Source organism: Sinocyclocheilus grahami, unplaced genomic scaffold (genome assembly GCF_001515645.1).
Source record: "Sinocyclocheilus grahami isolate Dianchi unplaced genomic scaffold, SAMN03320097.WGS_v1.1 scaffold96.1, whole genome shotgun sequence".
NCBI lineage: Eukaryota > Metazoa > Chordata > Actinopteri > Cypriniformes > Cyprinidae > Sinocyclocheilus > Sinocyclocheilus grahami.
Genome location: NW_015505275.1, coordinates 3,285,277 through 3,310,874, shown reverse-complemented (window position 1 = coordinate 3,310,874; position 25,598 = coordinate 3,285,277). Strand labels below are relative to the sequence as shown.

The window sequence follows — 25,598 nt, the reverse complement described above, 5'->3', positions numbered from 1 at the left end:
TGGCACATACAGACTAAATGCCAATTTGTAACAGTAACACTGTAAATTGCAAAACTGGTTAACATATAGTTATTGATTAAAAAAAAAAATTGGTCGATTAAGTTTCTCTTACCTGCTTAGCCAGTTCTAGCTGACGTCCCAGTTTGGAGCTGATGTCTCTCACCTCTCTCTCCTTCTCCTCTTTCTTCAGCTGAGCCTGGCTCAACAGAAAACGCAGCTCCGCACACACCTGACACAAGCATACATGCAGCTTAAAGCAAAGTCCAAGGTAAGTTTCAATACTTCTGTCCGCTGAAAACTGTTAATTCACATACTAGAAACTGATTCACTGAGGAGATGTTTGCTGCTCCTTTCTATCTGCTCCATAAACTTCTACTAGAGCTGTTGCGGCATTAACTCTTATCAGCTTTGCTAATAATATAGTTTTACTGCCATCTAGTGATGAAACATTCTCCATACAAAGATGACTGAACCAATTAACCTACAGTTCAAGAAAGATCAAATTTGGCATCCAAATAATGTTGAGGGTTTTTTTTATTTGCTCTATTGATTTAAGAAAACCTGGGGGATCAAATATGAGACCAACACAAAATCATTTGAAATTCATCAACAGATAAATATCGGGTTCATCATATTGTCAGAAGAGCATTAGGAAAAGGGCAATCCAAATCAGCAAATTTTGTCTGTTGTGGGGAAGGCTTTCACTGGGTTGTACCTTGCTGCTTTCCGTTTCCTGTGCTGTGAGCTTCTTATAAGCTTCCTCCAGCTGGCCATTGAGTGAGTTCCGGTCTCTCTCTCCCCTCTCCAGCAGACCCTCCAATTCAGCCACTCTCTGAGTGAGACTGGTCACCTTACAGTGGAGAACATTACAATTATATTAGATATATTAGTGATATTAATTAATATTAGCTCATTTTAATATCTTTTAAGTGTGGCTTGAGTGTTTGAATACTTTTTTGGGACCACTGTATAGGACTATTTCTACTCTTTTAAACGAGGCCCAAGAAATAACCTGAATATAACTAGAAATAAACTGAAAGTGTTAAGAATACGAATTTTATTTTATTTTTTTTAAACTATGAGTTGCATAGTAGCACGAATAAGAAATATTTCAGATTCTGCACTATTTCTAGGTCACTAATCAAATTAGTAAATTAAATAATTAAAGCAAAAAGTGCACAGACTTAAGACATTCTGAAATCTGATTTTCAATTAAACTTCAAACTGTTGCAGTTAATGAAATTTATAATGTAATAATGTATTAAATTAGAAAAAAAGAGAGCAGGTTTGTTGTAATCATTTGTAAGTCACTTTGGATGAAAGCATATTCCAAATGAATAAATAAAAGGTAAATGCAAAAACATAACTAAACCATTTTTTGAACACTTCAGGTTTTCTTCTTTTTAGTTTGGTTTAAACTTGAAGCTTCTCTTCAATTCTGATATTTAGTTAACAATATTGCAATATTCTGGTTTGGCTATTGTTTTGTGTGCCATAATTAAAATGACACTAGAGGGCAGCATATACTAGCTTTGTCGAAACATTCCAATCCTTTTGAACAAAGACAGTCATAATATTCAGTTCAATAATAATATGAGCCTACATGCAAATTAAGAAAACATTTCTTATTATGGTAAGCAACTAACAGTCTGGGCGAGCTCTTCTTTCTCTTTCTTGCTCTCTAAACGCGCTGCCTCCCTGGCCTGGGAGATCTTCTCCTGTTCAGATGCCTTCTCTCTTTCCAGCCTCTCCCTCTGTCTAGTCAGCTCATTGTGGAAGTGCTCACACTGCACCAACGCCTGCAGGTGCACAGGGACAGACCAGAGGTCAAGATCAATGAGTATACCTATCTCTTTAATCTCAAGCAAAACAGTAAAATTCATATTCAAATCAGTGGAGTTGGCACATACTCTTGTCTTCTCCAGGTTTGCCACTTCTGCCATCTCCACAGCCTGTTTGACCTGCTGATAGGCGGCCCACTCTCTCTGCTGGGCCTCAGTCTGACTGGCTCTCAGAGAGCAGAGCACGGTCGTCAGCTCATCCCGCTCTCTAACAAAGACACAAACACAAGCATCTCATCAGGTTACTGAAAGCAGGCATTGATCTAACACATAATCAGGACAGCAGCTGATTAGCTTCATGACCAGTCGAGACTCCTTTCAACCTTGCTGTGAGGAACAATAATTGACTGAATACACACAAGAGATCAATTAAAGTGGTCAAAGGAGCCTAACAGTGTTAATTAACCCAGAGGATTTGCTCCAAGGTAGTTACAACATCAATATCTCTCATGTGAAGTTCAGTATACGTAAAAAAAAAAATTATAAAGTAAATCCGTTTTACAAAAAAATTGTGGACTGAAACTAACATATATTTGGATAATAAATCTGTAAATAATTGTTAAAATTTTTGATACAAAGATTGATAATATTGATACAAAAATGGCAGTTAAGATATTTATAATGTCACAAAAATTCTAATTATATATATATATATTAATGCTGTCAAACGATTAATCACATCCAAAATAAAAGTTTTTGTTTACATAATATATGCATGTGTACTGTGCATATTTATTATGTGTATATAAATACACACACTTGCATGTATATAGTTCAGAATTTTTTTTTTATATATATATTAAATATATTTATTTATAATATAAATTATATGAAGTATAGACATGTAAATATTTCAAAAAATATACTGTATGTGTGTGTATTTATATATACATAATAAATATATTAAATAAATTAAATAAATAACACAGAACACACACATATATTATGCAAATAAAAACTTTTATTTTGGATGCGATTAATCGCATTTATTCGCTTGACAGCACTAATATATATATATATATATATATATATATATATAAAAGAACGTATAACAGTTTCCACCAAAATATTAAGCAGCCCAACAATAATAAGAAATGTTTCCTGAGCGGCAAATCAGCACATTAGAATGATTTCTGAAGGACCATGTGACACTGAAGACTGGAGGAATGATGCGGAAAATTCAGCTTTGCCATCATAGGAATTTTTTTAAACATTAAAATAGAAAACAGATATTTTACATTCTAATATTATTTATATTATTAATATATACTTTTGCTCAAATAAATCCACTGAGAAGTCTTTAAAAAACATTAAAATCCTTCCGACCTCCCCTTTTTGAACTGCCAAAAAAAAGAAAGAAAAAAAAAGCCCAAGTATTCTATTTGAAATTAATTCAATTAAAGTGGTCAAAGGAGCCTAACAGTGTTAATTAACCCAGAGGTTTTGCTCCAAGGTAGTTACAACATCAATATCTCTCATGTGAAGTTCAGTATACGTAAAAAAAAAAATTATAAAGTAAATCCGTTTTACAAAAAAATTGTGGACTGAAACTAACATATATTTGGATAATAAATCTGTAAATAATTGTTAAAATTTTTGATACAAAGATTGATAATATTGATACAAAAATGGCAGTTAAGATATTTATAATGTCACAAAAATTCTAATTATATATATATATATTAATGCTGTCAAACGATTAATCACATCCAAAATAAAAGTTTTTGTTTACATAATATATGCATGTGTACTGTGCATATTTATTATGTGTATATAAATACACACACTTGCATGTATATAGTTCAGAATTTTTTTTTTATATATATATTAAATATATTTATTTATAATATAAATTATATGAAGTATAGACATGTAAATATTTCAAAAAATATACTGTATGTGTGTGTATTTATATATACATAATAAATATATTAAATAAATTAAATAAATAACACAGAACACACACATATATTATGCAAATAAAAACTTTTATTTTGGATGCGATTAATCGCATTTATTCGCTTGACAGCACTAATATATATATATATATATATATATATATATATAAAAGAACGTATAACAGTTTCCACCAAAATATTAAGCAGCCCAACAATAATAAGAAATGTTTCCTGAGCGGCAAATCAGCACATTAGAATGATTTCCGAAGGACCATGTGACACTGAAGACTGGAGAAATGATGCGGAAAATTCAGCTTTGCCATCACAAATACACAAAATAATGATCTTTAAAAAAGCATCATATGACCCCTTTAATAACAGAATTACATAATTATTTTAGGTGTTAGACTCATAGTTATAGTGAAAATTAAAACAATAAAAACACACACTTACTTAGTAAGTCTTTCAATGCTCTGTACATGAACATTAGAGTGCGTCTCTGCCAAGACTGCTTCATGCTGGGCACACTTCAGACACAGACCACCCACACGCTGACCACTGCCCGTCGCCACAGTCATTGCTTCTTTGTGCCTCAGTCGTTCTTTCATTTCCTCATATTCCTTCTGAATGCTCACCAAGTCTTTCCTACACAGACATGTGCAGTAAGAGGGCACATTGTTACAATATGCATATATGATGACCGATTGATTCCATTGGTGGACGGAATCACAGTGCAAATATTGCAGATGCACAATCAGTATGTTCTAAAGAGCACTACAAATCACAATGACCAACACTCTGGCAATCTACATTTTCAGCAGTAGGCATTTATAATCAGGGAGGTCCTCTAACACCATAAGCATGCAGAATGCATGATAAAATTATATTTTATATGACATTTTGGTGTCTTTTTAGCAATGCAAATGAATAAAATGTGTAATTCAATCAGTGTACCCACTCAGATTGTAAGATAAAATATGTTTTAGGCTTAGCCACTGATTGAAGCCCACTTACTTCAGGGAGACCACTTGAGCCTCCAGGGTCTCAGTTTGTGCTTGATAGAGACACTTCAGCTGCTCCTTAAACAAAGAGATGGAAATTACAATTTTAGTGCACATTGAGTCCATTTATTGAAGTCACATTTTCAGCTACATGAATGTTTAACCACAAATACCATTTCTTTCTTCCATTTGTGGTCCTCAGCTTGATTAATGGAGTCAAGTCTTTGCTTTGAAGTCTTTTCTGGTGTGCGCTCCATATTTAACTGAAAATGAACAATAAAATTACTCATATTTTGATAAATTATGTCATTATAGTCCCACATTTGCCATTTCTGTCAGCACCATATCTAAAGGCCTCATGGATACATACTGTGCTGTCTACAAATGTGTATTCTTTAAGAGTTTCTTCAACCGCCTTTGCTTTCAGCTCCTCGTGTAGTTTCTCATTCTCCACAATCACCACTCTCACTCTCTGTTTCATTCCAAGAAGTTCATCCTTTAGAGAGGAAACACATCTCTATGATCAGTACAAACACATGAACAATTACAACTACAGTCAAATTGCAACAAAATTCCCATCACATGACCAGTTAAATACTACTCGCTTTATCTGGGGAAACCCCCATTATCAAACTCATAGAATGCCTCAGACAATAAATTCACTGATAATATCTTGTGTTAATTAACAGGACTGAGACTGACCTTGCAGAACTTGACCTCAGCCTCCAGGTGTTGAATGTACTCAGACTGATTGTGGATGATGGGAACCAAGTCGTGAAGACCAGGCAAACTGCTATTGCCCTCGTCTGTGGCTCTTTGCTAGACAGCACAATTATATTGGTTCAATTAATATTGTGTAAACTTTTAAGTAAGAGCAATAAACCTATTGAGCAAAAGTTAATGGTTCTCACTACATATCATAATTACTATATTACCATAAATTTATATTATAAAGTATGGTGCATTAAAATGTTCACTAAAAAATAAGAGTGTACTTGCACATTTAAACTTATTAATGGTTAATTATCTTTGATGTTAAATATTTTGTTATGAAGTGAATATTTTAATTTAATTGGAATGTCAAATATAAATTAAAATGTCATATTTATATATAAAGAAATTAAATGTGAATGCTTTTAAATGATTAAACTATACATGTTCACAGTTCTATGACGTTGTTTAGTAAATTTATATATTTGTTTTATTTTTTAATTATTTGTTTTAAGTTACATTTTTATGATTACAATAAAAACAAGCTTTTGGAAGCTTTTTAGGAAGCCCTGATTTAATTGCAGTACCTTTCCAGTTAATTTCCTCTTGGAAGGAGAAGGGGATGCAACATTTGCATCTTTGGACTGCTTTTGAAGTAAGGAACGCAGCTGACTGACTGAAAAAAACAAACACATAAAAAAACTAAAAAAATCATTTGCACAAATAAGGCTACTCATCCAGAAGATGTCTGCATTTTAATACACAACTACAATTATCAGGATGCAACTCAATCCTGCATTATAATGATTTGTCAGAATAGCATGCTTCCTGCATGATCTGTACCTGCTTCACTCTGTTGAACTGGTATAGGAGGGTTCTGCAGCAGAGGGCCGAGCTTCTCCTGCTTTGGTTCTGAACACTCAGAGTCAGAGCTGTGGCTGGCCAGCATGCTGGACAAGTGCTGGATACTGCGGTTGGCTCTCTCTGAAACATTGACATCATACAAATACATTGATTTTGGTACATAATATTAATATGACATACCCTGACTTGAGTATTGTATAGTTTATCACACATGTACTGTATTAACAAGTTGAAATATTTACTAATTGTGTTGTTTTCTGTGGTTTAAGCACAATGTTTCACAAAAATCTTGTTGATCTTGTTGCAAGAGCAAGCGTTCACAATGAATAATACTCTATCAGAGGCTCACTTTAAGTGGTTAATACTTTGGTTTTCTGTCATATTATTTTCATTATTACAGTTTTGTAGACAGCAACAGTGGGCTGAATCATCTTTTCGATGTTAAAACCATCACCTCTTAATGTCTTCTGCAATGCTCCCAATTCCTCCTCCTCGTCAGAGTCCAAGGACTGTTTCATTATTGCTTTAAACACGTAACTAAACCAAAAAGGTTTGTAAATATACCGCACAATTTCTCTGGCTCACTTTTACTGAAAGTGTTGTAGTGCCAACGACGTCCAAAAAGACGTCAACGGTTGCATGGCACAAGTGCACTTCCGTAAACCGCGCAAAGGCAACCGGAAACTGTAGTTTTTACAGTATCAAATAGCTAGGGCAGAGTGAGTAAAAAACTACAAGACGGGCATTTCCGAAACTCACAATAGTGTTGAACTGAACGTTTACGGTTTAAAAACACTGATTATTGTAAACATAATATTTGCGCCCAAATCCCATTCTAAAAAAGTCAATAAAAGAAAGAATCTATAAAATAGATTAAATAAAATATTTTAAGTACCAGTCATGTACGAGGACACGCCCACCGGAGTGTGTTGGAACTGCAAACGCTGTCCTACTTGCCTGATTCCAGGCTGCCGTTTGTCGCCGCTATTTGCTGCTGAGCAACTGAGGCAAATAGGAGACGTGGGGATACACACTGGGCTGGGCTACGAAAACCGTTTAGCTGCTGCATTGAAGCCAGAGATAAAACTGACAGCGAAAAGAAGAGCAAGGGTGAGTGAACATTCTTATAAAGATTCAGTTTTATATTTAGTGCACGTAACAATAAGGCATTTATAATAACGCTCGCGTATGAATGCATTTGCTCGTGTTAAACGTATTTTCCCATAAGGCTGTGGTGTAAAGAATTCACGCTTTTCCTATGATCTGATCTGATCTGATCTGATCTGATCGTGTGGTCAGGATACCGTATATGAAGCAGCAGGACACAGCTAGCCAGTTCGATCATATTGAATGAATACACACTAGCAAGAGCAGCGCCTGTATTCATGTGAGGTTTTTGTAGTAACGTTGTGCGTCCTAACGCTAGCGTTACTTCAATGATATTCTAATCTAATCGTGATTTTATGTATTAAATGTAATAGTGAGTTTGACTATATGCACGAGGAGGACATAGGCACTGGTCACCGGTTGCCCGAACGCATGGCATCTGGCTCAGTATCGTAAAATGTGCTCTCGATCGCAGCGAATCATTAAAAGCAACAATATTTCAGTACAATAAGTCGGATGTGTAGGAGATGTGCTTGATTTGCCTGGTACTGGTGCACACTGTGAAGAGCACTGCGCAGAATCCTTTGTTTTGACAAAGGCTCTTGTTTTGTTCTGCTACACCTGGCCTACATGTATTTTGATTGCGGTATTAATTACACTTTTCATCAATGCAACATTTTCATACCTTGTTATTAAATGTTTGCTAGCTGTAGTTTTAGAGGAAAAACAGTATAGTGTCAAAATAGCCGATCTCCTTGACAGTGAATTGTCCTGTGTAATAGGGTTTGTTACTAAATTGAAATAATAGTTGAAAAGGGGGGTTCTGTATTAATTATTTATTACTTCTTCAGAGTTAATTTTAAGCCCATTATTAGAATATGAACCTAAAACTGCATATAGAGTCTGTGTCTCATAACCTACAGTAGTAAGTTCAGCTGCCTACCTAGACAGCATTTTTCGGCATCGTGTTGACTTAATGTCTATAAATGTGAGCATATCAGTTATTTGAACTCCTCTAGAGAGCAGGTTAAACTAATGGCTGTTTTCTTTGCAGTCTCCACCTCTTTCTGCAGGACTGAAGTTGAATGGCTTCAGTTTGACCCTGTTTTTGAAAATATCGTAATAATATTCATTGATTTGGCACATGTTCCTTTTTCTCAACTGCTGTAAGTTTTTTTTTTTTTTGAAAATCATTTAGCCACCCATACTTAATTTCAATATCAAATAATTTAGTGTCAAACCGTGACAGCCTAAATTATGCAAAAAACAAGTAATGGGCAGGGTGTGTTTATTTTTACCCTTGTCGTCTTTTTGGGGTGTAACTGTTATTGCTTTGCACGTTTCCTCTAGTGTATTTTGATTGACTAATCTGTACTTTTCTCTCAGTATTTCAATCTAGGTTATGAATCGGCTGTTTGTTTATATGTGTTGTGTCCAGACCCTTTTTAATGCATCTTTTTTGGGTTCCAAAATGCTAAATTATTACTTTATTGTCACAGTATGTGGCAGGTTTTTGTTTTGTTTTTTTAAACGGCCTTTTCATTATTTCTTCTCTCATTATTTCTTCTCACAAAAACAAAGAAAAAAACAGATAATTGAATGGAATGAATTTAATACTATTCTGGTATCTTTTATGGCTCATGAGACATCATATGTTGTCTGGTCCTTAGTTTAGATGTTCTAAAAGAGAAAATGCAACAACTATCCTAAGACCCAGACCAAAACGTACCCTACTGAGTCTGGGGCTTTCACAAGAAAATCTCTCTTTTGTGAACCCTGGGCCCCAAATCATTAATTATTCATAAGTTAGCATCACTTCCTTAGTTGGATCATGTTGACTGACCAATCCAGTCAGCTTCCTGTTGTGAAACGGAAGTACCAAGTGAATGTGGATTCACAAAGAAGCCACAAAGAATCACATGCTCACAGTCCATTAGTTACAAAAACAGTATTATCTGAGAATTACTATATGTGACCTGGAATGTCATAAGAGTCATTTTTTTGAAATTGAGATTTATACACCATCTGAAAGCTGAATAAATAAGCTTTCCATTAATGTGTTTTTGACCCATACAATGTTTTTTTGGCTATTGCTAAAAATATACCCAAGCGACTTAAGACTTAAGTTTTGTGGTCCAGGGTCACGTATAAGCAAGAATTTGCCAGCATAAGCCCTACAAAAAGATGCATGTGTATTTTCGAAGCTTAATAATAAATACATTTTTTTCTTGGCTCTTCTCCTGTCAGCGTCGTATTGCAAATGCATATAAATGGCAGTCTGTGTTTGATGATCAGACTATTGGGTCATTTCAGGCCAGTCTGGATTCTCTATGCCCACTGGCTAGCTTAATCCTGCTCTTTAGTTCTGACCTATATTTGTGATCCATTATTTGTCCCCCGTTTATATCTGGTCTGCTGATTGTAACTGGTAATTGAAGTGCATGCAATAGGTGTATAATGGCAGTCAGAATAAACGCTTATTGATGACTTGCTGAACACACAGTTCTCTTCATTCATGTTCATAACGTCACAATGTTATAAAGATTTAAAACATGAAAATTAAGCAGCACAACTGTTTTCAACGTTGACAAGAAATGTTTCTTGAGCAGCAAATCAGCATATCATGTGACACTGGACTGGAGTAATGATGCTAAAAATTCAGCTTTGCCATCACAATAATTAATTATATTTTAAATTATAAGAAATTATGAAAAATATAAATTTTTTATTATTATTTAAGAAAGACTTCTTCAAAAAACGAAAAAATCTTACCAACCTCAAAGTTTTCAGAGGCGGTACATGGTATATGATAAATAGCTCATTTTTGTTCTGAATTAGTCTTTCTTTGAAAATTATGAGCATCTGAACATGTAGCAGAAATTCCCTTTGGTCAGAAACATTTACTGGTTGCTGATTTGCATAAGTAGGTCTGTTGGGTCGAGTGTGTCATTATGCATGCTTATTACCACCCAACGGACACGTTTTGTTGTGTCTGATAAGGTCTAGTCACAAGTGTATTAGATTTGGATTAATGATGGATCTTTCTTCCTGCTGCCACATGCTGATGATGTAAATGAGATGTCTGCTTCTCATGGCCATATGGTACTTTTACAGCATCCCCAAATTTGCTCTCTTAGCGTGTTTTACTGCATTGGTCTCCTTGTATGTGCAGAGATAAGGCCGTAGATATGAATTAAAGTGAATTTGTTTACGTTTCATGATTTTTTTCAAGAGACTGAACTCTTCTCATCTTCTGTATAATTTATGTAATAGTTTAGTTTGTGGATTTGTAAGAACAATATAGTAGCATGTAAATAAATAACACCATTGTGGAGTATCACGATAGTACAACACCTATAATTTTTTTTGATATGTATATTTTTTAGTTTTAGTATATTTAGCGGTGTTATTTTAATTACTGTGTTGACAGTGTGCTGCTTTAGCTGTTCAGGTGCAATCGCATTCACATGTACTGTTGCTCTGCAAAATTTTGCAGACAAGACACTATATCTATTTCATTCCAGTGCAGACATCAACTTGAATTATCTGAATGAAAGTCCTGCCATTGTTCATTCATGTCAAGCCCACTCACTGTATTCATCTCAAGCACTGAGATGGTCTGTGGATCAATTTCTCTCCCAGCATTAGCATATAGATATGCGGTATACTTTCTGGTGACTAGTCAAAAGTGTAGTCAGATGCCTTCCCAGGTTTGAGACAGAAGGCTCAGATGCCCTCAGGCTTGTTGTTTCTGGAAATAAGAATCAATTTTTTGATAATGCAAACAAAGTGCTTTGTGAAAGGAACAGAATGATGGAGATTTAATTTCTGAGTGTGGTTTCTACCGATGAGTTAGATATAAGCAATGAACTGGGACTAATTATTTAACAGTTTGTGATGCCTCAGTGATTTTACCTCTCTCAAGAGATACTGACGATAGCAGTGAGGACATTGACTTTATCACTCACCCACCAGTGTTCATTGGCCTCACAACATCATGTTACCTTCAAGGACCTTCACTTGGCATTCATATACCTGAGTACTTCACTGTATTGTGGAACGTTGTACTTTCTCAAAGAGCAACGTATATGTTACACTGCATCTGCTGTACCTAATCCCTGTCTTTCGTGAAGTGTTAATTTGAAAGGGATAGTTCATGTTCACATAAATCGCATTGGTGTATAAATCGCATTTTATTATTGTGTTCAGAAATAATGTAAAATACCAGCCAATAAAATTAACATCTATAAACATTATAGACATAAACATATATTTTAGTTCCCCTCACTTTACAACAAATTCAATTTAAGTACATTTAAGTTAAATACATGCTACGCATAAACAAATGTATTAAAAATGAAACTGAAGCTATTTGTGTGTGGGACATGAGCTATACAAATAAACTTGGGCCTATGTAGGCTCACTCTCTTTCTCGGGATGAATACAAATGTGTGTTTTGCATGCTTTGTTAATTGCATTATCACTCTCAGATAAAAAGGTCCAAAACCTGTCACTGGTGTGATGCCTTTTCAAAAGGTATAGGACCTACCTTTGTGCCATATTTACCTCTAAAAGGTGCATATTAGTACCAGTACCTTAAATGTACAAATTAATACCTATTGTATACATATTAATACCTAAATGGTACATATTAGTACTTTTTGAAAGGGTATCACCCCAGTGACAGCTTTTGTTCTGTGCTTTTTTTTTCTGAAATTATGTAAGTTGATTTGGAATATACATCGCAGAAGCATGTTTCAGGTGACAATAAACGTAACTTGCATTCTGACAAATATGGTAATAAAAGTGGAAAGTGGGGATGTTTGCTGTCAGGCTCCAAAAATGATATAAAACTGTTCCATTCAACTTGTGCCTTATATTTCAAGTTTTATAAAGCCATGCAGTAGTTTTGTGTACGGTACTAAGTGAAATTTACATATATTTAGATAAGTTATTCCAGAGTGAATCAGTTCCTTATTCCTCTCAGAGATGAATAAGGTGACAGAGATTCAGAAATGAGTTGGGGGAAGCAGGAAGAAGCTTTAGCCACACTTCCTGTTCCTTGCAAAAACACTCTGTCAACCCAAAACAATCCATCTCTTCAGACACTGAGGCAGGAGGATGCACTCACAGCCAGCATAGTGAAATCACCCTTTCACCCACTAAAAACACCATATGTTACTTGAGGTTGCACATTGCTGTAAATAATTTACAGACTACACAGCCAACAACCATCTTTTTTTTTTTAATATCATATACCATTGAAATACCATGTTTTTGGGAATATCACATGTTGTGCCTTTGAGTAAAAAAATAAGAGGTTGAGGAGTTGCACTGGGTCACCTAGAAGCGGCATGTGGGTTTGTATGTCAGGAGGATACATTAAATTCCTCTTCCCAGACCATTTGCAGCTGTAGCTTAGAGCAGCTGAATGTGACCTCCTTTTCATAAAAAGGGAAAAAAATCCCACAGCCCAGTAGGGTGTGCAGCCAAGTTGCCTACATCACTTCCTGCCGCATCTGGCAATGATCATAGGCAGCGAGGGAGGAGGGAAGCGTCCCAGGCAGCGCGGTCTAACGGATCCCTCTCAGTCTCTCTCCACCCACATTCCACTGTCAGTTCAAATTTAAACATCTTAGTGGGACGAACATGATCTCTTTATAAAAGTCCACTATTCATTTATCTATTTTAATAAAACGTATGTTTTGTAAAAGTTGAATAAAAGTTAATGTTGAGTGAGAAATGGAATGTCACTGATAGAAAGTTTTTCATAAATGTCTCTGTGTCTTTATCCATCCATCAGGATGACGTAGGGACTGAGGCTGGAGGAGAGTGCAGAGATGAGCCTCACTTCCTGGTTCCTCGTGAGCAGCGGGGGTACGCGGCACCGGCTGCCCCGTGAGATGATCTTTGTAGGCCGTGATGACTGCGAGCTTATGCTACAGGTCAGGAAGGGTGTCTCTCAGTTTCAAAACTGAAAAATCTTCTTCATTTGATTTGATATAAAGCGGAAATAAATAAAATATAAGTATAAAAATTAAATGAAAAACTTTAAAAATATATAAATAAATAAATAAAAATGAATTAAATTAGAAGTGATGCTGTCAACTTAATGATATAAGTTTAAGTACAAAAATTACTAAAACTGAAATAAAAATAAATTATAGATAAACAGAAATATAAAAAAAAACGAATAAAAATGATAAGCACATAAAATTATTAAAAATGAAAATTGAAAGTTTAACAATAAAAGCTCATTTGAAATATTAATATATATAATACCACCCTGACGCTTTTATGAACATGTTGTTAAATCAAAAGTCTTTATTTAGGTGAAGTGAGTATTTTTGTACTATTAGCATCACAAAGAATGACTGTTTTCAAACTTGTAGTCCTGTCTCAAACTTAAAATATGTATCATGATTTCCACAAAAATATTAAGCAGCACAACTGCTTTCACCATTGATAATAATAAGAAATGGTTCTTGAGCAGCAAATCAGTATATTAGAATGATTTCTGAATGATCATGTGACACTGAAGAATGGAGTAATGATGCTGAAAATTCAGCTTTGCATCACAGGAATCAATTACATTTTAAAGACAGTTATTTTAAATTGTAAATAAACATATTGAACATTTCTGATTTTACTATATTTTTGATTAAAAAAAAATTATACAGCCTGAAGCATAAAAAGACTTCTTTTAAAAACTTAAACACTAGTGTATTTCACAAGTTTTCTGTAATGATACCACCCTGACGCTTTTATGAACATGTTGTTAAATCAAAAGTCTTTATTTAGGTGAAGTGAGTATTTTTGTACTATTAGCATCACAAAGAATGACTGTTTTCAAACTTGTAGTCCTGTCTCAAACTTAAAATATGTATCATGATTTCCACAAAAATATTAAGCAGCACAACTGCTTTCACCATTGATAATAATAAGAAATGGTTCTTGAGCAGCAAATCAGTATATTAGAATGATTTCTGAATGATCATGTGACACTGAAGAATGGAGTAATGATGCTGAAAATTCAGCTTTGCATCACAGGAATCAATTACATTTTAAAGACAGTTATTTTAAATTGTAAATAAACATATTGAACATTTCTGATTTTACTATATTTTTGATTAAAAAAAATGTATACAGCCTGAAGCATAAAAACTTCTTTTAAAAACTTAAACACTAGTGTATTTCACAAGTTTTCTGTAATGATGATAGGAAGGATGGAGAAAGATCAATCCATGCCCAGGAGGAAAGTTCAGTTCCAGCTAAGTGGCATGACTGTTACTATCTACCACAGCATCAGTACACACGTGTTAGTCATGCAACTTTATTAATAGAAAGTGGGGCGAACAGCTCATGGGGTACTTTTAGATGTACTATAGTGTTGAACTACTAGAGCAGAGAGGGGAGAGAGTGCCAGTCACGTCATTAGAGAGCGGAGTAACTCAGTTCAACCCCAAAACAAACTTGACATATCACAACACAAACGCAGATGTAATATCAGCCGCTTGAGGGAAAGCTGTGTACTGTGTATCTCATAGAATCATTAGCAACCGCACGAAACAGCCTAGCAACCACATAACAACAAACCTCTCACAACACCTTAGTAACTAACTACATAGCAGGTTTAAGTTGAAATGGCCTTCTGAGGTCTGAGGAAACATTTAGTTCAGAAGTCTTTAATGGAAATTAATTCTTTGCATCTCAAAGCAATAACAAAATGCCTTTTCTCAAATCCAATTACCGGTACTTAATGAATACTATGCTCATAGAGCCTTTAAAATGGTGAGTATATGGAACTCTAGAGAACAAACTTACTCTGGGGTTTCAAGTGTTCAAATGCTAGTCTCTGGTAGACATAAACATAGGCTTTGTTTAGTTAGGAAACCCCCGTTTCCCTCTTTGACCCATCCATGTTAGGGTCAGGCATAAATCAAACTCAGTCTGATCATGTGATTGTGTTACAATACGTTTAGTGGTCACATGGTTTGTCTCAAAATAGATTGGTAATGTATTAGAACTGAACTGAGGATGAGTTCACTTTTAAAATACTAGAGCCACTTTGCTCACGTACACTCATTTTAGGTGCTTTATCATCAGCACATGCATGTTTTATACTGAAAAATTCTAGATTTGCATGCATTTGCTCATTTTAATGTTTATTTGATGAGCAACTTGTCGTTACAATGTCTGCAAACTCTAGGCGCGTTTCCATTACCCTTCAAATTGCGCAAATTGAAATTGCAAATTGAAAATACGCCTAATGGAAACGCGTCAATTTCGCAAAAACGGCCATATATCGCAAAAAAGTTTTTACGCTTGCATGAGGTGGTTTTTCAGGCAATGCGCAAAAGGATTAATTCGCAAAACTGCAATGGAAACGGCTTTTTCGCATTTACAGGTCACATGGCGTATGTAAAACGTCATATGATCATTCTTCAATGTACTATAACCTCCAAGAAACACTTCATAAGTGGCCGCGCTCCAGTATAAGGGGCTTTCCCTACTATTGCAGTGCAGTGTGGCTCTGATACGGCCACTGAAGCTGATTATGGCCACTCAATGCTTGTGTTTATGTTTTTATACAGTCTATGGTTTATTCCAGCCGCGCCACGCACGTTTCTGAAGCGGCTCTCTTTGCTGCTTCTGTAAAGATACACGCATAAGCCTCCTTTGAATAAATATAGCCAAAATCCGTCAAATCCCACCAAAATCCGTTGCCATGACTTATCACGAGAGGCAAAAGGTTACGTTTTAGCCGCATAACATTGGTTAATGGAAACGCCGTCATTTCGCAATACTTTTTTATCGACATTCAGAAAATATCGCCAAAGTTTTGCACAAATCTGTAATGGAAACGCGCCTAATGTCTTTTGGAGGATGGCCTTTTCTCTGCCATCATCACATGAAGATACAGTAGCTGAAAATTAATTTGAACATTTAGCATTAAATATTTACCATTGTTTGCTGAATTTTCATGACCAAAATCCAGTAATTTCAGCAGGAATCCACACAATCAGGAATTCTGCATGAGGGCAAAAGATTTCCCCACACAGATTTCGCAACATCTTCAAGTTGGTCAGTCAGATTCACCGCGTTGACCAACAGAAAGCTGTTTGCTTGGTTTTATAGTTACTTCTGTGTGAGCTGTGCTTCATACATCACTATGTTTTTGACAGCAGACAATGGACTTTTTTGTTCACGAAATTTCTTTCGTCAAAAGCTCGTAACTTGAGCTCACAGCCAATCTTCAGTACGTGCATGAGAGATTGTTTCTTATCAGATGTTTGTCAGTTTTGGTATGTTGCACTTGTAAGATATGTCACCTTCAAATTCTGTCATTGCTACGAGGTAAAATACTTCTGTGACTGCTTATGAACTAGCTTCCAAAAAAACAAATCCATGAAGTGATAATGCTCAGCGAAAACTCTCTCTGGTTCGTAACTCTTGCTTTTATCTGTGTGTGATTGCAGTCTCGCAGTGTAGATAAGCAGCACGCTGTCATCAACTATGAGTCCAGCAGTGATCAACACAAAGTGAAGGATCTGGGAAGCCTGAATGGGGTGAGTAAGGGGGAAGATAATGGAGTGTTACATTTCTGATAAATGAATGCCACTGATTTTAAAGCAACAAATTTGATTATTTTTACATTTTACCAGGCCGCCATTTTAATTGTGCATTCTACATGTCACTCCTTCATGTCACGCTTTACAGTCTTTCTTCTTAAATAATAAAATTATTTCTGTTTAAATCAATCATGCCCATTTACTTATTGAGTCAGTGTGTCATATGCAAGATAATGTACAGTCAGCCAGTCATTACTGTAAAAAAAATAAAGGCTAGATTCTTTAAAATTAGACTTGTCATTTCCATTTTATATATATTCAGACTCTTATTGAATCTTGACGCAGATTTGTGTGCCCCTTACTCAAATGCAAACTTTCCTTCATACTTGGTTCTTTTACTATGTGGTAAATCTAAACCTTAGTAATATATTGAGGTGCAGTCTGCTTTTCCTGAGTCCATGCTCTGTTTGTATTAAATTATGTCCTTCTGTTTGTGGTCAGTATAAACTATGACTAAATGAGAACTCATGGGACCGCTCACACAAATGACAACCTCTTCCTGTTGAGTCATGCTTAAGAATTCCTCTTCCTGTCCTGCTTTGGCAGGAAATTACTATTATAGCATGTGCAGCATATTATACACCTTTTTTTTTTTTTTTTTTTAAAGCAGTTTCAGTACCATTTACACTTCTCATGTTGACCAGGAATCAGTTTTCAACAAAACCACCTACAACAAGTCCAGACATTATATGAAAGTACCGTACTCCTCTAGTTAAAGTTGGCACATGTTGAAAACAACGAAGAGCCTGCACAAATTTCCCAACTGTGACCCCACATTCCAGCAAAAATTAAGGGGTTTGGATGTTGCAGGAAGGACAGAGGAGGAGATTGATTCAGCTTTTCAAGGGAAATTTTAAACTTGAATGCTTTAGAAAGTGCTTTGTCAGTATGATTTGCTCCCCTTCTTTGTTGGGCTTTGCAGGAAGTGGCTGATATTTGAGACGGAGCTGACCTTAAAGCACATTATTATCACCCTGAATGTTTTCAGACTTTGTGAGGTGACTTTCACTGTAGTAGGGATCTGTAAACCATTTGTGCACTGAAATTTTGAAGTTGAACTCATTAAATACGCAGATGTCTTGCTGCCTTAATGAATGGCAGGTTAATGGAGTGTAGTGTGTGTATGGTGCTCCTCAGGTATAGCTACAATCTGATGGAGATTTTGATCAGATCAAGGAGATTTTGAGAGTAAACCATAAGCATGTTGTTATTATTCAATTTCTAAGATTATTAAGTAGATTTTTTTTTAAAAGCCCAGATTCAGGGGATATTGACTTGTTGAGCTGTCTAGTCTTTTACTTCAGGATAGGAATGCCTTTGGTGTGTGTGTGTGTGTGTGTGTGTGTGTGTGTGTGTGTGTGTGTGTTTGTTTTTTTTATTCTCTGAAGAAGTTACAAACTGTGTTATGCCTGTATTACATGCCTCATTAAATCAAATTTAGTGATTTTGTGGCTTTTATGCTTGCTATGCTAAACGTAAAATGTACAATCTTTCCTAATCAAATACTCTCAAAATAAAAAATATCCCTCCATCAAATACAATCTGCCTGACTGGCAAATAGCAAATCATCATTCAAGACTGTAACTAATTATTTCTTCTTCTTCTTTTTTTTTAAAGGGGAATGATCATTTTAATATGTCCTGCCAAACATTTTGCTTCAATAGGAAATATGTCAATACAGTAAAACATATTTTTTTTTTTCAACTTAAAGGAACACTCCACTATTTTTGAAAACTCATTTTCCAACTCCCCTAGAGTTAAAGAGTTGAGTTTTACCGTTTTCGAATCCATTCAGCCGATCTCCGGGTCTGGCGGTAGCACTTTTAGCTGTAGCTTAGCATAGATCATTGAATCTGATTAGACCATTAACATCTCGCTCAAAAATGACCAAATAGTTTCTATATTTTTCCTATTTAAAACTTGACTCTTCTGTTGTTACATCGTGTACTAAGACCGACGGAAAATGAAGAGAAAAAATATTAGGAAAAATATAGAAAGTCTTTGACTTGTTTTGAGCGAGATGCTAACGGTCTAATCAGATTCAATGATCTATGCTAAGCTAAGCTAAAAGTGCTACCGCCAGACCCGGAGATCGGCTGAATGGATTCGAAAACGGTAAAACTCAACTGTTTAACTCTAGGGGAGTTGGAAAATTAGCCTATTTTTAAAAATAGTGGAGTGTTCCTTTAATTTACAGAGTCTTTGAAAACTCTATATGTAAAACAGTATATTACAAATCCACTCCAGAAAACACTTGGGGACAGGTTTACTAAACAAGGCAAATTAGCGCGAGAGCACAATTCCAAAACCGTGCCGATGGGCGTAAAAATTTCTGCAGGTGATTTACTGACAACACGCAAATGAAAGAACACAGACGCAACATCTCATTTACATATCGACCAACGCAATATACCAAGCGCAAATTTGTGTAGTCGCAAATAAGCGGAGCCGATGCTCATCATGTGCGGGTGATCTACTTACGACACACAGGCACAAAATAGTTAAAGACACGCTTTTTTGGGCGTTTGATGAGCGCAAACGTTAGTAAATCGCATTGTGTGATTCATACTCTCCTCCCATAAATTTTGCATCTGCAAGGGAAACTCCTACAAATGCATATTCAAAAAGGTCAGGTGCAAAAAAAACTGTCCTGGCCTTTTCAGTGCTAATTTTTCACTGCGCGTCTTTAGTAAATCCTGACAGTACTGTGTTAATGCCATAATACTGGACCAGTATAAGTTGAGCCCAAAAATGTGAATTTAATTTGACTATTTATTTTTTTTTCAGACATTTGTGAATGATGTCAGAATCCAGGAACAGATGTACATCACTTTAAAGATTGATGACAAACTGCGGTTTGGATATGATATCCTTCAATGCACTGACTCAATAAGATTTTCTTCTGAAAGCCTTTAAGATTTAGTGTTAATTTAGTTTTTCAAATCCTTATGTGTATCTGTATGTGATTGAATTTGTTTATACACTCATAATTTGAAAGGTTTATGTGTATGCGCATGACAAAGAAAAGAAGTAGAACTAGAGTTATATGGTTCTATATTTTTAGCCCTGTGTGTGAATGTGTATGGATATTTAGTATGTTTTGGCTATTTATGAAACTGTCTTCCTTAACCCGACTCACATACTAACTTGTTCACTGTGGTGCGAGGAGAGCTACATGTGCCAGAGGAGGCTCTGAAGGTAAAACAACCACTACATCTCTGAATCGGTTAATATAGTTAATAATATACTGGAATCAGTATATCAGAATTGCACTTGCTGAACTTATGTCGATTTTTTTATCTTCCTGAAGTAATGTTTGATGACAGGTTTCTGGAGATTACTGTGTTCTTCTCTCTCCTTTCTGTCAGCATGAGAAGTTCACCAGCCAACTTCAGCTGGGCAAGAAGCCCACCTGTGCAGAGCCCTCAAAAAACCCCAAGTCTTCCCCAGACAAAGCCAAAGTGAGCAAACCCGCAGAGCCCATTGCTGAACCAGCAGCCAAACCTGCAGAGCCAAACAAAGGAGATGACAAGATGCCAGGTAAAAATCACCTTGATGATGTCAGGGTACAAGTTATGGATAATTGTATTTGTGTCTGAAGATTTCAAACCACTTTGTAGGTGATGCAAAACAATGTGTCATCTTTAAATAATGTGAGCAATACTGGACTAGCCTCTGACTAATCCATTGTCCCTTTTCAGCAGAGCAAGGTGACAAATGATCATGGTCTGTTTTTATTGAGGCATTGACTAGTGACAGGTGTAAGTGACCTTCTGTCATCTCATCTGATGTCAAGCACCAGGGCGAGATTCAGAAAACCATTAACTCTCCTCACACTGTAGCAACGTGTGACACAAACATGTGACAGTTGTGAAAGAGAAAAATGGTCCTCTGGCTAAAGAGAAGATTGCATCTGATTTTTTCTTGTTATGGAAAAAGGAAAAAACTTGTCACAAATGGAAAATTAAGGATGGCATTGTTAACTCGTAATGGCAGGGTACAAGTTATGGATAATTGTATTTGTGTCTGAAGATTTCAAACCACTTTGTAGGTGATGCAAAACAATGTGTCATCTTTAAATAATGTGAGCAATACTGGACTAGCCTCTGACTAATCCATTGTCCCTTTTCAGCAGAGCAAGGTGACAAATGATCATGGTCTGTTTTTATTGAGGCATTGACTAGTGACAGGTGTAAGTGACCTTCTGTCATCTCATCTGATGTCAAGCACCAGGGCGAGATTCAGAAAACCATTAACTCTCCTCACACTGTAGCAACGTGTGACACAAACATGTGACAGTTGGGAAAGAGAAAAATGGTCCTCTGGCTAAAGAGAAGATTGCATCTGATTTTTTCTTGTTGTGGAAAAAGGAAAAAACTTGTCACAAATGGAAAATTAAGGATGGCATTGTTAACTCGTAATGACTAGTACAGTTCCATTGATTTCACATTTAATGGTCACACTATTTGTGCTATGGACATGATACCTCAAATCAGAGAGGTGTGCTGTTCATTTTAATCACATAGACATATATTGACAGAGTTATATCTAGGTTTAGAATATGAGAGAATATAATTGGGAATGGGCTCTTTTGATTTAGACACCTAGCAACATGCTAAAAACCAATAAAAACCTGTTTTCAAGCCGTTGTAAAATACTCTATAAACATTTACTTTCTGCTAAACATTGCTGAAGAACTACATTGCTTGGTGGAATAATTAGTGTTTGTTATCAATAAATGATTACATTTTTGTTGCTGTGTGTTTGTTTTATCAAACCTCGCCAGGTATATTTTGTAATATGTAATGCCTTGCCTAACTACGCCCCTTATTAGCTGTTCTAAAATAACTGTAAACCACAGCGTCATGGGGCTTATTGCTTTATTTGAGACACATGTATTTGTGTGTTACTCTACGTAATTAGAACTATGGTTCAGCCCTGTCGTGAAGTGCTGGGTATTTAATAATAGGGAAGGGAACAGCCCTACGCCCATGCCTCTGTTTTCCAGCCCATCAGCGTGTAAAGGGCGGGTAGCATTTAACATTCACTCTTATCTCACTGCCACCTGGTTATTTCATCCTGCTAATTGTTAGGCTTGTCCAATAATTCCCTGCCCCCCGCCTGTTAAAGTTACATGATGCAGCTGTGTGCAGCACATGAAGAAACTACTGAGTTCTGTAGCCAATCAAATCCACTGCAGCACTGGAATCTCTGAATCAGTATTATGAACATCAAAAGTGTTCCCCTACAATTTACTTGAATTTGGATTGTACAAATGGCAAATATTTCAAAAAGAAACAGGCTTATCTTGCATACAGTGAGCCCTGTTAGTTTGTACTCTATGAAATTAAGGTTTAGCTGCAATCCTGCATCATGTACATAGATAAGTAAGTAAACTGTTTGCTGTTATTTATTTATTTTTCAATACAAAAAGAGATTTTGATTGATATACACACTGGCATTTCATAGCAGCCATGGCTAATAAACTTCAGAAGGGACAAAAGACTCGATAAAAGTAAAAAAAAACTCACGATAAAAGTAAAAAAAAAACTCGACTCTATGTTCCAAGTTTTTTAAAACCATGTAAGAGCTTTTTGTGAGGAACAGTTCAGTCAAAAGTGACTTTAAAATGTAAACATGAAAGCAAATTGAATTTGTGAGTTTAAATTCAGAGGAAACAGCACATAATATCAGAGGAAAGGAAAGTAGGTAGTGAAATACATACATAGCCACATATAGTTTTAGTGTTTATACCTTATGTACATAAACTCCCATGTCCTCAATAGCAAAGTCTTTTTTTTTTTTTCTTCTTTCTTCTATAACAGATGATATAGCTGCCGTGCACAGGGGAACCCCGTTGTATGGACAGCCATCCTGGTGGGGCGATGGGGATGCAGATGATGAGAATTCCTTTAAACAAGAGAATAAAACATCTGGAAAGAAGCAGGAGAACAGCGGAGCAGGTAAGATATCCCAGAATCCTTTTAAACTCTCTGCTTACACAAAAGGTTTTTTTTTTTGGACAAAGTTTTAAAATTGTAAAAAAAAAACACTTTGGCTTAATTAGACAGTCAGAGAAGAGAAGATTCTCTTATTACCACATTTTGAGCAGATCTACTGTTTGCTATTCTATGGTTTGCTGATTAATCCAGAAAAAAACAGTGTGAAATTTGTTTCCGATTGAAGCTGGCATGTTTTGATCTAGCGGTCTGGAATCCAATTAACTTGCTCCGTATAGGAGTAATAGGATTGTAGATTACAGAGGCTTTACCACAGCAGGACATCACACATTTGCTACAGACACCAAACCAGACAAGTGTACTCAAAATAGTCTTCATACAGCAAAAAAAAAAAAACACATTGTGCACTGTGACTTTTTTTTTTTTAATGATGTGATTTTTGTAATTTACCCACTGTAGCTTGATTACATATGCACATGTAAACGTACTGAATAAATGCTAAATTTCTAGATTATGTACATGTACTGTATATGCATATAATGACAGTTGTTAGACCAAAATAACAATAAACGTGAGTTATTTTGGTTTCTTTTTTTATAATGTGTGCTGCTTTTATTGTTGAGCCCAGAATAGACCATTAAAGCCCAGAGATCTTACTCGTGCCCTTGAGCCCTCTTAATTTAATTCACTCAAAACAGCACCATCTCTGTTCAGAAATGCAAAATCTGCTCCCAGAAGAAGCCTTGTTTCTTTCTTAGGGAATGTTGGGTAAATATATCTCAAAGGGGTAGTGCTGGCACACTGAGTGGCATTGTTTAACAAAACCTTACAGTGTTACTCAGACAAAGAGTACAGACTCCGGTTCAGAAGACGGCGAAGTTGGCAGAAGCTTGAAATGAATCAGCATTATTTGTTTCAGGCTTGCTAAACCTCAGTGCTGCCACAGAGAGAGAAAATCATTCATGCAACAGTCCACCACATCAAAGTGCCAACACCTCCCAGAGCTATTTTAGGCGGCAGTCAAGGCTGGTTTTCCGAAGGCAGGGACTCACAGGCCAGCGTAGGAAAGAAAGAGGAAGAGAATGTAAAGGGAACTGTCTCCCTTAAGAAGTGAATAGGTTGATTGGTAGACAGGCCCAGCCCCATCCATCTCCATTGTCACAGAGGCGTGTTTGCTTTCTCATCTGTGACACCAGTGCCGCTCATCACAGAGGCAGCCACACATGCTAGATTTGTAAGTATTTTCAGTATTGAATTTTTTGTACTTTATTAAACATAGTTAATCTTATGTTAACTTGTTAGTAAAGGAGCAAATTTACATACAAGATTTTGTGCCTCACATTAACTTACTGAGAGGTATTGTCAAAAGTTCGGCTAAACAGATGTGATATCTGTTTAGTAGTAAAAAACAAAAGGAGTTAAGTGGAATTCTAATAGTAGGTAGTGATATTTTTGTTGTATTTTGTTGCTGAGGGTGAATAAAAGAATCGTTGTTGCATGTCTTATAAGTATCTCTTAATATAATAACTTAAATGAGGAAGTGCAAAAGTATTTTTAAAAATAGGAAGTTTCAGCTGCGCTCTGATAGGTTGTGCTGTGCAGAGGATTAACTAGATCACTTTCAGTACATTAGATGTAGTGAAGTAATTGTGGAAATTTAAGTAGAACTTAAGCTGCGTCCCAAATAACGCACTATACACTATGCACTCATACTCTATGTACTTATGCACTATGTACTCAACCATGCAGATACAGTGGGTACGGAAAGTATTCAGACCCCCTTAAATTTTTCACTCTGTTATATTGCAGCCATTTGCTAAAATCATTTAAGTTAATTTTTTTCCCTCATTAATGTACACACAGCACCCCATATTGACAGAAAAACACAGAATTGTTGACATTTTTGCAGATTTTTTAAAAAAGAAAAACTGAAATATCACATGGTCCTAAGTATTTAGACCCTTTGCTGTGACACTCATATATTTAACTCAGGTGCTATCCATTTCTTCTGTTTCTTCAATTAACGAAAATGATTTTAGCAAATGGCTGCAATATAACAGAGTGAAAAATTTAAAGGGGTCTGAATACTTTCCGTACCCACTGTATATCATTTTAAATGGAGAATCTAAATCGGTTGTTCACGTTTTGTGCTGTGACTCATTTTTAGGTAAAAAAATTCTTACACACCCTCTCTCTACCCATATTGAAGGGATTAACATATTATTTAGTACATTTTATTATTAATTAATTATTTGTTTTCAGCGTATACATTGGTGCCGTGTTCATGAGATGTTTGTTTCTTTGTCTTTCTTTTGTTTTGATCTTTTCTGTGTATTTACCATTGTAGCCTACATTACCGTTCTACCATTACTTTTATTCTGCAAAAATACATGAAATTGATCAAAAGGGACTTTTGAAAGTTAGTATGCATTTAATATGTTATTATTTTTAATATAATACAATTATAGTCATTTTAATTATAAAATTTATAGTTATTTTTAAAAGCTTAATTTTATATGCATGTGTGTGTGTATGTATGTATGTATGTGTGTATATATATATATATATATATATATATATACAT

General features: G+C 35.6%; 2 protein-coding genes across 8 annotated transcripts in view; one reads left to right on the top strand and one right to left on the bottom strand.

Moving 5' to 3' along the window:
- Nucleotides 1-6,968, bottom strand: part of LOC107587841 (serologically defined colon cancer antigen 8 homolog) — a 45,033-nt gene extending 38,065 nt beyond the window's left edge. Inside the window, exons 1-12 of the mRNA XM_016275801.1 lie at nucleotides 6,770-6,968; nucleotides 6,295-6,435; nucleotides 6,039-6,127; nucleotides 5,443-5,559; nucleotides 5,111-5,236; nucleotides 4,914-5,003; nucleotides 4,754-4,818; nucleotides 4,193-4,384; nucleotides 1,911-2,049; nucleotides 1,647-1,799; nucleotides 716-850; nucleotides 113-229 (exon numbers count right to left, since the gene is read on the bottom strand). Coding sequence (XP_016131287.1) covers nucleotides 113-229; nucleotides 716-850; nucleotides 1,647-1,799; nucleotides 1,911-2,049; nucleotides 4,193-4,384; nucleotides 4,754-4,818; nucleotides 4,914-5,003; nucleotides 5,111-5,236; nucleotides 5,443-5,559; nucleotides 6,039-6,127; nucleotides 6,295-6,435; nucleotides 6,770-6,833 — 1,428 coding nt within the window. The 5' untranslated portion in view covers nucleotides 6,834-6,968. The remainder of the gene's footprint in view (nucleotides 1-112; nucleotides 230-715; nucleotides 851-1,646; nucleotides 1,800-1,910; nucleotides 2,050-4,192; nucleotides 4,385-4,753; nucleotides 4,819-4,913; nucleotides 5,004-5,110; nucleotides 5,237-5,442; nucleotides 5,560-6,038; nucleotides 6,128-6,294; nucleotides 6,436-6,769) is intronic.
- A 311-nt stretch (nucleotides 6,969-7,279) lies between these two features.
- Nucleotides 7,280-25,598, top strand: part of cep170aa (centrosomal protein 170Aa) — a 38,585-nt gene continuing 20,266 nt past the window's right edge. For all 7 annotated transcript variants that reach the window (XM_016275800.1, XM_016275799.1, XM_016275798.1 and 4 more), the window contains exons 1-7: nucleotides 7,280-7,425; nucleotides 13,226-13,367; nucleotides 16,902-16,991; nucleotides 19,842-19,920; nucleotides 20,194-20,252; nucleotides 20,423-20,594; nucleotides 22,880-23,017. In XM_016275800.1, the coding sequence (XP_016131286.1) occupies nucleotides 13,263-13,367; nucleotides 16,902-16,991; nucleotides 19,842-19,920; nucleotides 20,194-20,252; nucleotides 20,423-20,594; nucleotides 22,880-23,017 (643 nt within the window). In that variant the 5' untranslated portion in view covers nucleotides 7,280-7,425; nucleotides 13,226-13,262. The remainder of the gene's footprint in view (nucleotides 7,426-13,225; nucleotides 13,368-16,901; nucleotides 16,992-19,841; nucleotides 19,921-20,193; nucleotides 20,253-20,422; nucleotides 20,595-22,879; nucleotides 23,018-25,598) is intronic.